Here is a 14,310-nt window from a genome sequence, read left to right as displayed (position 1 = left end):
TCCATCAACAGATTCTGGTTTAAATGAAGACCAATCAGTTTAAAAGGAGGTGGTTTGGTTCGTGTGAGCTGGCTAAAATTTAGATCAAACAGGAGGTCAGAAACGGTTTAAAAACAGTCTAATCAGCTAAGATAATCAGTTTTTATCTGAGCTTGAGATGAAAGTTTAAAGTCTAATATATTCAGTGAATATGGAGCTCCACTTTAGTTCTGGAAACAGATCTTTTGTTGTTTCATTTGTTGGCTGTTTGTGGCTATAGGACAGAAACTATAAAACCTAAAGTCACTGCTTTGTGTAATCTTATTCCCCCACAAGCTCATTTTGTGGTGGTGGATACAGAGGACATGACAAGAAAGCTTTTAGAAAAGCCTCCAATAAAAATGATCAGCCAACCTGTAACAAACAGAGCTCTGTATGAAATGTGATGATTAATTATTTATCATTTGTAATGCAATCATGGAGGAGAACTCAAAAGATAATATTGTTTCAACCTTTCTTAGAACAACATCTGGAAACGAGGACAAGGAGCAATTCATTGATCTTTTGCAGTTATTTATGTATGTCAATGATATTTCCAGTAGGAGTCACCTTTGTGCTGTTAAATAAAGCTTTCTGTAGAAAGCTGCAATTATGTTTCATTAAACATTAATATGCTGTGCCACAGCCAGCAGGTCAGAATTAAGGCAAGTTTAAAGATAAGCATTTACATCGAGCTGCTCCAAGATACCACAAGAGCTAAGTGAGGGTATTTTAAGAACTGACCCTTTACAATTCTGATCCAACTTTGTTCTTTACTAAGGATATTACTAGATTACAGAGGAAAAGGAAGCGGTTTCATCCTAGTGTAAACAAGCTGGATATACAAAGATGACAGGACACTCTAGTTTACAGAGAAGAGGGGTTTAACTATTACATTTAAATTAAAAGAAAAATTAAAACACTAAGAAAAAACACAACCTGTGTTTCTTTAAAATGCCAGAAAAATCCCTTTAGAGGTCACATCGATGACAAACTGAAACCAGGGTTGCCAAACTCTTGCATGAATCAGATTCTCTTATTGGTTTTCTGAGCAATGGATTTCCCCAGGGACATCTACGCAGATGAGCTGCCTACTGATGCTGCAGCATGATGCAGAGTGCATATGACCTCTTTTAAAGATGTATTGATTGTTACACTTCCACTGAGGGAAATGAACCTAATTCACTGGCCTCACACATGTGCCTGAACTAAGTGAGTGTAAAGGACATGAGGAAGAGGGAAGACCACATCACCCAATCATTTGTGCTGAATGAGTAGGTGAATTTGAGCTTGAGATGGGGTTCAGGAGCACCACAGAGGACTGTACTCTCACCATTTGTCTTCACACTTTAGACTTTTAGTACAACTCCAAGTCCTGTCATCAGCAGAAATACTCACATGACTCTGCAGTTGTGGGGTGAATATGTATTTAAAAATTTCCCAATGAGAATTTTTTCCAGAGTCCATTTTATTTTTCCCAAATTCTGTTTTCCATTTACTGCCTGGATGCTGTATTATATAAAGTGGCCTCACTTCTTCCAGGGGAATGTGTCGAATCATGTGGTAGGTGTAAAAAAATTCAACAGTTCAAAAGGAAATTATCCTTAAATGTCATATTTATCTTTTTTTTTTTTTTTATAGCTCAATAGGTCTTTATTGGACTGCTGCTTGACAGGAACGTGAGGAAGAAAGAAAGATTTTAACTGCTTCTGTGTACTGTTAAAGCCCCAGTGTGTAAAAATTACTCCCATCTAGTGGTGCACTAATGTAATGTAAGCAACCGAGTAGTGCTCTACTGGAACCTCACCATTAAGAGCGTTATTACAACTACAGAAGCCGTGGAGAACCGAAAGTGTGAAAATTTCAACATTTCTCAAAGTTCGAGTGTCCCGTCAGGTGATGAGGTACAGAATAATGCGAATAACGTTTTTTATGCCAATAAGTTACAAGCATGCCCTCCATGTATTTGGTACCAAGCTACTGCTAATAGCTAATGTTATGGTGTGAAATCGTTTTTCATTACTTGCAGACTCAGAGATCATCTGATGAAGGGAGAGGAAGAGGAAGCAGTGGACCTGTCGGCGCTGCAAGAGGAAGATCCCGTGCTGTAATATTACTCTGTGTTTAATAACATGTATTTTAGCTGATTTCTCAAGGGAGGTGGGCGACGTATTGTTTGGAAATAATTATTATCATCTGAGAGATATTTTTACGTTAGAATACTTGCAGTTCTAGTGTTTAAAACACGAGAAACTGGTATTACTTTGGTGTATTTTGTCTGACTAGAAGGAGGACAACTACCCCCACCTCGATTGACAAATCAGCTGAAATAAATTATGAAACACGAGGGAAAGCTCTCAGAAAATACGTCTGAAAGAAACGCACCGTCGTCTACTGGTATGACTTCTGTGAAGAGTAAAAACTGAAAACTGTTGCAACGGAGCTTTTCTACTGTAGGCTAACTAATAAATTAGCCGTTTCTGCCGTTTTATATGGCAAGTAACAGTAAATGATCCCACTTAAACGGGAGGATAAAGTAGTTGCTGGACCACCCTGCCCTGTTTCTAACATAACGCCACAAAAACTTCACTGTTAGATTGAATTAACTCACACATCCAGCAGAAAGCTGCAGCCTCCACATCAGCTTTGAAGTCCCTTTCCTTCATCAATTGCCTCTAATGTAGACTCTTGTTTTCTCCAGGTTATAATTTCTTTTTAATTTCTTGACTATTTTTTCCTCCGTCTCGCGGGGCAAAGAGTATGGATGGTCCTCCATTTCAGTGTAAACTGGTAAGCTGAATGGTCGTCATGGCTTGTTTACACCAACCCGTGTAAGGCTAACAGGTTTGTCCCCTTTCGGCTACCGTATTTACAGATGGCGATGCAACATGGCAGCCTCCAGTTGGGTGCGCCGCCACCTATGTATTTATAAACAACTCTTTCTAAGCTACGAGAACGCTTTCATTTGGATACGATTGTGATTAGATTTTGGTGCAATACATATTTATGAAAGAGATACTTGATTTTTGCTAATAAAAAGCTAAATAAGGTACACACTACCTTTAAAAATCAGATAATCTGTTTTTACAAATAAGTGTTTTTAAACCAACATTTTTTTGCACTTTTGTTCATATGAAGGTACTTTTAATATAAAAGTTTTTACCAAACCAGTTTTGGTTCATCGCTAAATTTTGTGCCTAAAAACTTTAGTCATAGCCCAGCACTAACTAAAACCCAAAGAAACTAAACTAAACATTTTTATATGTGTATTTAAGTTTGCTAAGATCAAATTTAAGGGTAATATTTAATAAATTTGGGTTGTGTGCCTAAATTATAACTGGTGCAATACATTTTTTTGCCATGTGCACCAGTGCACCTTTACTGTTTAGAGCCCTGTTTATATTACAGAATAACTAGCACGTCTTTAGTCAGAGGCTTCACAGCAGCACGCAGCAGTGCAGAATACATCTGCAGAGGGTTTGCCTTCATTTATTTTGTAATTACTGCAAAAAAATATTCCATCCAAGTAATTTGCAAATGGTCAGACTAGAAACTTTTGAGGAAATGTGACGCTCCAACATCCAGTTTCAACCCAATACACCAAGTTGTACTTTCAATCTGTGTACGTCTTCATTACACAAGTGCCTTGTGCATTCCTGGTAGACAGTGTGAACAAACATGTGAACTCACATTGAAGGAAATCCACAAACTTTTAGTGGATTAAAAGCTTGTGTATCTATCTTTGCTTTAGTTAAAGTTAAAGAGTTAAAGATTGAACAAAGCTGTGATGTGTTACAATGCATCTGACATCATGTCCAGGATCTACAGTTCATCAAGTTGTATTCTCAAGTTTTCCTTTAACATTTGAGGAATGTTTTACGTGTCTTTATACTCACCATATGGAGTTCCAGAGCCAAATTCCTTTGCTGCATCTTCCATATACTGACTGAGAAGCTCTGCATTAGTAACCCTGGATGGTGCCTTCATGTCCAATTTTTCATACAGAAACTCTTCAATTCTGGCACCTGCAAGAAAAATAAAGTTGAATCGATGATGGCAGAGAAACAGATGATTCGTTGCAAACTGTAACCACAAACAATATCATTTAAACTACAATGGATCACAAGTTCACAGATGAACATGAGAAAAACAATCTGCAGGCAGAATTAGGAGTCAAAGTAATAAACTTTAAACACTCAGTAAAATCTGGACTTAAATTTACCAAAGTAGGGCTGCTGTGTGAGGAAAAAAGCTGCGTTTTAATAATTAGTCTGTGTGTACACATTCACCCACTGATGATAAACAGTGAATGTACATTTTTTTCACTTTGCAACCCCCTAGTGAGCACACTAAGCTGACAGAGTAGAAAGTTTGCTCATCAATCAGCATCAATCGGCTCAATGAAGCACTACCAGCAGAGCAAAGTGGTATTTTAAAATACCAAGAGGAGGGAAACCATCGTTTTGGTGCAAAAACGTCTCTAGTAGTGTTGGTCTGTTCTCTGACTTCTAAAAAAAAAAAAATACTGTCCTGTTATGATATATTTCACCCAACCCACAGTTTTATGTTGAAGTGGCATCTTTTCCATCAATCCAAGACAAGCTCTTTGCAAACTAATGGCAAAGCACTGATTTATCCTTGTTATGTGAACAAAAGCACATTGTATACATTTAGATTATTTAATATTAAAGAATCATTATTTTTGTTATGCCAGGCTATTTGTTGTTATCTGAAAGCTGCTTTTAAACTTATCATAATTTAATATTGTTGTTGAAGAGCTTATGTTTAGCAGGGGAGCCCTTTAGCTGTTAGCAAAGAGGAGGAACTCATGCTCACACTGCGTTTATTTCTAATTATAGAATCATCCAGCAAAATGTGTTGTACATTTGAAGCATGCGTCTTTTTCATGGGTATTTGAGGAAAAGCTTCCACCACCACGCAAAGCAAGTTACTCAAGTCATCACAATATATTTTTCATATTTATCGTATAACCATGCCACGAAAGGCTTCTTCATCCAGCTGCAGCATCAGTAAATAAAAACTAGAGACACATTATTAGTAAATATGTTGCGCAAAACTGAATAAATAAACACATAACAGATTGCTTAGAAAAATGATCACAGAACTGAATTAACACTTCTCAGTGTTTTGCCAGAACTGCAGGAAAGGTTTCTGTTATTTTTCCAGTGAGCAAACAAACATCACTTACTGCAACCTTAAAAACTAACCGAAACAATATGTCACATAAGACTCGCAAAATAACCGGATAAACATCTCTGAGGCTTGGGTGGTGTATCTTTGAACAAATATTTCTTTATTTTCATGGGACTCTAATGCAATGTTTGATGATAATCAACATTGTGTTCTATATTTTAAGCCTACAAAGGCACTGAGGCATGCAGCAATCTGTAAACAATGTTGACAGCTTGAATTAAGCTGGTTTACTTTTGAACATAAAAATTCCTTAAAAAAAAAAAAAAAAAAAAAAAAAAAAAAAACACTGTTTCCAACCTACAATATTCATTAAAAGTGACACATTTACCAATGAGCCACGTCTGCACTGCAGTATGTGCACCTGATAGCTTCCATCCAGCATTATTCCAAATCTAATTACGCCCATATGCTAGTTTTAGCTATTGATTATAATACTAAAAATAACATAGTAAATCTAATTGTCAAAACACCATCCAAGTCTCAGTTTGTGATGTACAATATCATGAAAAAGCCAAGCATAGAAAACTTACAAACACATTTTCCACAAGCAAATATAACAATAAATGTATAATTGACCATCCAGCTGTGGCTGGCTGGAGTGGATTTTTCTCCTGGAAGAATGATAATGTAAAGAGGAATTTCAAACTTCTCCCAGTACATAAAGAATCACAACATAAACATTATTATTAAAAAACCAACATGAAGCTAAAATAGTCATCTAAAACAGGATATTTGGTTTATTATATTTTTATTATGATATTCAGTAAATTTGATGTTTTTTTTATTTTGTATACTTACACATAAATTACTGATCTCGATTTTGAGACTTGTTACTGTCAAACACATTCAGAAATGTTAATGATAAGAAATCATTGACCTTATTTATTTGTGTGGCCAACAGGGCATACTACATGTACTTGTGGAAAATTGTACATCATGACAGAAAACAGCAGCCTGCTAGTTGTCTGCAGGAGCGTTCTCAAACATAGACCGGTTTATGTACTATACAAACACACAAACATCACTACACACTCAATACATGAAGAACATGAAGAATTATAGAGAGCAATGAAGGCAGACGTTCAACGAGGAAAGATGAAGTGAGGGATGTATAAAGAGCTGGATGAGTGTGGTAATGGGAAAACTGTTTCTGAATCAGACGATGGTCCTCTACCCACCAAACAGTTTATTTTCTTCTCCTTCTAGGTACGTCATTTCATCATGATTGTCATAGCTTAAGTTACCTGTCTATATTTTTTAAACTCATCTATTATATTAACTTAGAAACTTAAACAAATAACTAAATACTATAACTCTCATGAGGTTGAATGACACTAGATATAAAGTTTGATGTAGATATAAAGGGTTAATATATTGGAAATAAAAAAAAAATTGTTCAAATGGTTACATTTACATCAGAGATAGGGTAGATATAGGTTATAGACAGAACAGCACAAATATCGAGCTAAAGACAACAAATAGGGCTGGGTATCACCACTAATTTCCTGAGTCAAATCAATTTGATTCACAATCGCCTGATTTGATTCACAACTGCCTGATTTGATTAGATTTCGATTAAATCCAATTCAACATCTATTAATTTACAGATATTTATGTAACAACAGATTTTCTTGAATATTAAAGACATCACACATAACTATAAACACAGAGTCTGTTTGCTCATTCATTATCTTGACCTCTTATTCCATTACAGGTCGCGGGTGAGCTGGAGCCTATCCCAGCATTTTAACAGGTGAGAGGCAGGGTAGTCTTTTTACGTGATCATCAAAATCAGATATCAGGCAGTAATCAGATTACTGTAATAATCTGATTTATATTTTTAAAATACAATAATCAAAAGATTGTCTACATTTTAAAATCCATTATCAGATTTAATTCGAAGTATGTACATTCGTGGTGATGTCTCTTTCTATTATTTTCAAAACATTCTGTGTTTGTTGAACACGGCGGAGCCAGTGGTCTTAGCGTTAGCTGCTAATGTGAGACGGATTAAGCTGCTTAATAATTTACAGGTAACAATAATCCAACTGTGAATGAAAAAATATGAATTTGATATTATCTCTTGGCAAGAAAAGTTGATTTTAGGCATATAGGTGCCTTGTCACAGCTGTGAACATAATCCCCCAAAATCCACTTCATCCTCCTTATTTATGAAGGTCTAACATTTAGAATTTTATCACTGAGTGTCCAGAGACAAAATTATTACGAGTGCCATTTTAAAAACCTGAATTTGGCATTATCTTGGAGAGAGAAGCAGATTTTGGACATTAGTAACACAGGCCACGTTTTCGTTGTGTACATATGCTAAGATCTCACCGATCATTGGTAAAACGCTCAAGTGTATGGCCTCTGCTGTCACCAGAAAAGGATATGTATAAATAGAAATAATCTCCATGTTTTATGAATCAATATTGGATTAATTAAATTTGAATCAATTCAAATTAAATAATCAATTTTTAACCCAGCTCTAGCTGAAAATACCACATAAAACACATTCTAGCCAATGATGATTCACCGTCTGGGCGATAATCAAGTCTCCATCCTAAGATAATTCCCGCTTTTAGTCGTTAAACCCCAAGTCACCAATACTGTGGATTTTCTGAAGATGGAAAATGGATAGCTGAGCTTGACCCTAATAATCACTAAAAAGCACTTTAGGTTCTGGTTAATTAACTATTTCTATGTTCTAAAAATTCAAAGGCATGAAAGGTTTTCATAGCAGGGCACTACAATGAAGCAGGGAGGCAGAATACTCACCAGTATGATCAACTGTGGCATGGAGAGTCAAAAAATAACAAGTTAGAGCCCCCTTTTCTGGCATATGTCGGCCCATGTAACTATAAACCTGCACATATTTTAATGCTAGTCAGAGAAACGTAGCACAAAAAAGTTAGAAAATTTGTCTGTTCGATTATTTTTCCTTTATCATTTCCTCTAATTTTACCAGTTTGTGTTGTGTAGATTTTAAACAACACATCACACAGCTGACGCACAACAGAGGACACACCCTGGACCTGGTCATAACCCATGGCCTGCCCACTGGTGTGTCCTCTGTTGTTGACCTGGCTGTGTCAGACAACTATTGTGTATTTTTTAGTATTACCAGTTTTATCCAACAGGAAGCCTTGCCAAGAACGCTGAGAAAATAATATATAACTTCTGAAGTGCCTGCAAACTTTATTTACATTTTAAGTCAAACTCCTGCACAGATTTTATCTGCATCAAATGATTTTATTGTTTATCATTTTAACTGGAAACTGAAGTCAGCCATTGATGCTGCAACTCCATTTAAAACAAAAACGGGATTCAAACCTACACCACCGTGGAGAAGCAAAGAAAACACAGACCTCAAAAGAAACTGCAAAGAGTAGAACAAAAATGGAGGAAAACAAAATTAACCATTCACTTAGAATTATTTAAAGAACTCCAAATCTATAATAAAACAGTTAAACAGGCCAGAACACTCCAATTTTCCAATCTCACTGCAGAGAAAAAACAATCCCAAAATAAAACAACAGCATTTTTTATTAAACACAGATTTTAACAAGTCCTCCATGCCACCATCCAAAGCTGCATATGAGGACTTTGCAGACCACTTTAGAAGATCAGTGCTATGCTTTGTTTAGTTTTCTAACAAAAAGCTTTTAGACATGCATAGAAGCGGAGACATTTTAGTCATGGCTTTATAAATAAAATTTGATTTGTAGTATACATAGTTGGAAATCCTAATTAGTCACCTTTACAATGAGGTGTAACTGGTAAGGATTGCGCTTGTGTTGAATAAGTAATACACCTAAATGTGTGGGAAGTGCTCCATTTATTATATATTTTTTTATTTATTTATTTTGTATTTTTCTTTTGTCCCTTGCTGTAATACTTCTAATGTTTTATGTAAAGCACTTTGAATAATCTTGTACATGAAATATACTTCACAAATAAATCTGCCTTGCCTATTGAGGTCCCTAACAAAGTAAAATGACAAAAAGTGTAAATAAATGGCCAATATGTGTTGTTTTTTCTTTATTACTGTGAGAGAATATAGTCATTCAAATCACCAGGAAACTCAGACCAAGATGTAATACCAACAGAAGAGTATTGCAAGGCACATTTTTGGGCTGACTACCCACATGTTTAGCTGTGTTGATCATTCCACAGAAGCATGATCCTTACAAGTTACATCTTGTTGTAAAAGTGACTAATCAGGCTTCCCAACAATGTATAAAACAACACCACTTGGGTTTATATTATTTCCCAACTGTGGTTTATTATGCAAGACTGATTATTTAAAGAACACTGATTTCTTCATCACCAAAGTCAATCATTTTATTTATACTTTGTGTACTGTAGCAGCAGCTCTGAACGTTTCAGCCCATGTTGATAGTAGAATTTCACTTCATGACCCTGTCGAGTTTCTCAAAGCCAGTGCTGCTATGAGTAAGTGTTTGAAGGGTGCTTTGTCTTGTTCACAGAGTGTCTGTATGAGCTCATCAAAGTCTAAACACTTCGCTGTTTGGATAAAATGTAAGAAAAGTATTTTTCTCACATACTTAAGTGAAACTACAGAACAGCAGGGAATTATTCCAAAGCAATAAGATAGTATTTCAATTCTTAGGTTTTATGTAGCAGGACAATTAAAAAGGAAAAACAAAGTTTTTTTTTTTTTTTACCAGGTTTTAAAATTAGTTAAATACACAATTAGGTTAAAAACAAAACATGACTTTTTACATAATATTGTTTTCCTTTTTTTTTCTTTTTTTCCCCTATAAAAGAAACTTAAACAAAATGCAGATGCAATGTATGAAATACTAACTTTCACAATTTTGACTTCCAGAGGAGTACAGAGGGTCAGTAGCAGCCAGGTACTGCTGATCACATGCATTTAATGAATCAATCATCATCAGTGTGATCACCTCTATAAAAGCAGAAATTGAATTAGTTCTCTGCTCTGCAGCTTTCCGGTGTGTGTATCAAAAAGGAAAGACATCAGCAATGATCTTAGAGAAGCAACTGCTGCTGCTCATCAATCTGAGAAGAGTTACAGAGTCCTTTTCAAACAATATGGAGCATAATAATCTACAGTGAGAAAGATTATTGACATTCCAGGTCAGAACATGCAGGAGGTTCATCTCACACTCCACAGGCCTCAGTTAGCATGGTACATGTTAAAGTTCATTATACAGGACTGTCTCAGAAAATTAGAATATTGTGAAAAAGTTCTTTATTTCCTGTAATGCAATTAAAAAACATGAAATGTCATACATTCTGGATTCATTACAAATCAACTGAGATATTGCAAGCCTTTTATTGTTTCAATATCGCTGATTATGGCCTACAGCTTAAGAAAACCCAAATATCCTATCTCAAAATATTAGAATATCATGAAAAAGTATACTAGTAAGCTATTCAACTAATCACTTGAATCGTCTAATTAACTCGAAACACCTGCAAGGGTTTCCTGAGCCTTGAAAAACACTCAGCTTGGGTCAGTAAACTAAATCACAAGTATGGGGAAGACTGCTGATCTGACTGCTGTCCAGAGGACCATCATTGACACTCTCCATCAGGAGGGTAAGACACAAAAAGAAATTTCTCAAAGAGCAGGCTGTTCACAGAGTGCAGTTTCAAAGCACATTCACAAAAAGTCTGTTGGAAGGGGGAAATGTGGCAGGAAACGCTGCACAACCAAGAGAGATGACCGCAGCCTTAACAGCATTGTGAAGAAGAGCCGCTTCCAGAATTTGGGGGAGCTTCAAAGACAGTGGACTGAAGCTGGAGTCCAGGTATCAAAAGCCACTGTTCACAGACGTGTCAGGGAACTGGGGTACAATAGCCGTATTTCCATGGTCAAGCCACTTCTGAACTCAAGACAGCGGAAGAAGCGTCTGACCTGGGCTATGGAAAAGAAGCACTGGACAGTTGCAGAGTGGTCCAAAGTCCTCTTTTCAGACGAAAGCAAGTTTTGTATTTCATTTGGGAGTCAAGGCACCAGAGTCTGGAGAAAGGCTGGAGAGGCGCAAAATCCAGGTTGCTTGAAATCCAGTGTGAAGTTCCCACAGTCAGCGATGGTTTGGGGAGCCATGTCAGCTGCTGGTGTTGGTCCACTGTGTTTCATCAAGTCCAGAGTAAATGCAGCTGTGTACCAAGAGATGTTAGAGCACTACATGCTTCCGTCTGCTGAAAAGCTCTATGGAGATGATGCTTTCATTTTCCAGCATGATCTGGCACCTGCCCACAGTGCCAAAACCACCAGTAACTGGTGTACTGACCATGGCATTACTGTCCTCGATTGGCCTGCCAATTCCCCTGACCTGAACCCCATAGAGAATATGTGGGGTATTGTGAAGAAGGAGCTGAAAGACACCAGACCCAACAATGCAAATGAGCTAAAGGCCGCTATTGAAGCATCCTGGGCATCCATAACACCTCAGCAATGCCACAGGCTGATTGCCTCCATGCCACGCTGCATTGATGCAGTAATCCATGCAAAAGGATTCCCAACCAAGTACTGAGTGCATTAATGGACATTTTCAAATGTTTGATTTTGTTTTGCTGTTATAATTTTTTTTTTTTACTTGGTCTGAGGAAATATTCTAATATTTTGAGATGGGATTTTTGAGTTTTCTTAAGCTATAGGCCATAATCAGCGATATTGAAACAGTAAAAGGCTTGCAATATCTCAGTTGATTTTTACTGAATCCAGAATGTATGGCATTTCATGTTTTTTAATTGCATTACAGGAAATAAAGAACTTTTTCACAATATTCTAATTTTCTGAGACAGTCCTGTAGTGCAATTTAACATAGACTCAACAATTGCTGTTTACTTGGGAGGGTTGCAGGAGAAAGACCTCTGGAGCAATGTGCTTTGGACAGATCAGACCAAAGTGAAGATGTTTGGTCTTGATGCACAGCAGGTTTGGAAAAAACCAACCACAGCACATCAGCAAAAATCCCTCATACCAACTGTCAAGCACGGAGGTGGAGTGCTGATGATCTGTGCTTGTTTTGCAGCTGCAAGACCTGGACACCTTTCAGGCCATGGACTGTTCTGTCTACCAAAGTATTTTACAGTCAAATTTGAAGACATCTGTCTTGACAGCTAAAGCTTGACTGAAATTGGCTCATGTTATTACGATATAAAAAGACTTGAAAACTTGGTTACTTTTTTCCTAACATAACCAAAAGGTATGAAGTAGTAAAAGGTCAGTGTGAAAGCTTTACACTCATTGTTATGTTGAAAGCCAATCTCAGTGAAGTATCTAGGACATAGCCTGACCTCTGATGACAGGTGGGGAAAATTTCATGTTGCTCTATGATTTCATGCAGTAGCGTGCAGAGGCACTTTGTATGTCCAATGAAATGATGGTTCTTTGCCCAATGATGGGTAATGATGGGTTAAGAGAAATGTACATTAACAAATCTCAATTAACTTAACCCCCCCAATCAGACCTTTAAAATAATCCATTCAAGCACAAAAAATGTGCTCAGGTGTGACTGAGGGTTAAGCAACATTATGAAGAAGAAATAAAGAATATAGTATCATGGGTTGTATCTAAATTTTCCACACACTGCTTCTGCATTTTGGTGTATTTGGTGAATAGGAACATAGTGGAATATACCATGTATAGATGTTTTCTTAGGTTGCATTTTCCTAAATCTAAGAGATGGTAGGAATTTTTAAAAAAGAGATTTTAAAAATTAGCTTTGAGATTAACATTAAAACCATTTTAAACACTAACAATAGTGATACTGTCTTATTTTGAGTCTTGTGTAAGCATAACAACAACAACAAAACTTTTTTTGATAAAAAGGTCAGTCCAACTTTATATTATGATCATTAAGGAGGTAAACTGAACTTATTTGGAAGTTCACAAATTGATAATGGAGACAACTAATTACTGTCTAGAGTCTAAATGGCTGCAACTGTTACCTACTACAAACTTTATGAGTGAACACCCTCCCTGACCATAATGTTTCAGTTTTTGTGCCAAGTTACACTATGACTACTACTTCTCACAGATACTGTGGTACATATAAAGTGAAGAACTGCTTTAAACTGCTCCATCAGCTGTCTACCCTCCAGTACTTAAGCTTGACAATCATGTGTGATCTGAAACTCTTTTAATCTTTAATTATAAGTATATTATACTGATGTCATACTTGGGTTGGGCTGCAGTAGAACCTCCGTCTGTCTTAAGATTTTCTCTGTCCAGTGTTTGGTGCAGTCTGCGCGGCTAATCAGGTTCTCAAAGTGAGCGTCCAGCTCGGTCTTCTCCGCCTGGCCCAACTTCTCCTCTGTAAACTGTAAGCACAACACAGAAAACGAGCGCTCACAGCTCCAACATACGTGCTCCCGTCTGCTCTGTTTGTTTTTTATTTTTTAACATCTACGGGACCAACGTGATGTCGTGACGTCGCCGGGGTCCCAACTCGCAACCTGTTTGTGCTCACTCGTCCCACCTTCCCAGTTATCACCAAACCAATCCATATGTATCAAAGTTAAAACGTCTCCTATAAAGAGCTCAGTTTTCTACAAATTATTTATGCGTACTACTGGAAACCTAGAGGGTAACACTCACAGTGACAGCTTAAAGTTTAAATTAAATATCGGCTTGAAATGTGTCTAAGTAGAAAATGTTACCCGATTAATAAGTGTAGCGTTACGTTTAGCAAAAATAACATACTGCAAAGTCAAATGCACCATAACGTAGCAGTAGCTGGTTGGCAAAGTGAAAGGTTTCATAAGCAAAACCAAAACCACAGGTTAGCAAAAGCACTTAATTACCTGGACGGCCCGTGTGAAAAAGAGTCCAGCACCAGAAGCTAATTTCTTTACGTTGAAATCCATTTTGTTTATATCTATAAATACTAGCTAGGGATGTCACACTCGATGCAGTGTACAACAGCAGCGAAGAGGAAATTATGGCACAAACGAACAATCACGTGACCACCACGGACGTTGCATCTCGTTACGTCAAGCGCACCATTCTGCTGAAAATTTAGAGAATAAGCTAAGTCACTGAATAACAGCTGGATTAATGCATCCTCGCTTATCCTA

General features: G+C 36.9%; 1 protein-coding gene across 4 annotated transcripts in view; it reads right to left on the bottom strand.

Annotated features, from left to right (window-relative positions):
- Positions 1-14,197, bottom strand: part of sh3glb2a (SH3-domain GRB2-like endophilin B2a) — a 48,332-nt gene extending 34,135 nt beyond the window's left edge. The window contains exons 1-4 of one of the 4 annotated variants that reach the window (XM_041998759.1): positions 14,038-14,197; positions 13,413-13,554; positions 8,011-8,022; positions 3,915-4,043 (exon numbers count right to left, since the gene is read on the bottom strand). In XM_041998759.1, the coding sequence (XP_041854693.1) occupies positions 3,915-4,043; positions 8,011-8,022; positions 13,413-13,554; positions 14,038-14,100 (346 nt within the window). In that variant the 5' untranslated portion in view covers positions 14,101-14,197. The remainder of the gene's footprint in view (positions 1-3,914; positions 4,044-8,010; positions 8,023-13,412; positions 13,555-14,037) is intronic. The other 3 variants (XM_041998761.1, XM_041998760.1, XM_041998762.1) reach the window with 3 other exon arrangements.
- Positions 14,198-14,310: the final 113 nt, after the last annotated feature.

Source organism: Melanotaenia boesemani, chromosome 11 (assembly GCF_017639745.1).
Source record: "Melanotaenia boesemani isolate fMelBoe1 chromosome 11, fMelBoe1.pri, whole genome shotgun sequence".
Taxonomy (NCBI): Eukaryota; Metazoa; Chordata; class Actinopteri; order Atheriniformes; family Melanotaeniidae; genus Melanotaenia; species Melanotaenia boesemani.
The sequence above is the reverse complement of the archived record's forward strand: the minus strand, read 5'-3'. Positions and strand labels throughout refer to the sequence as shown.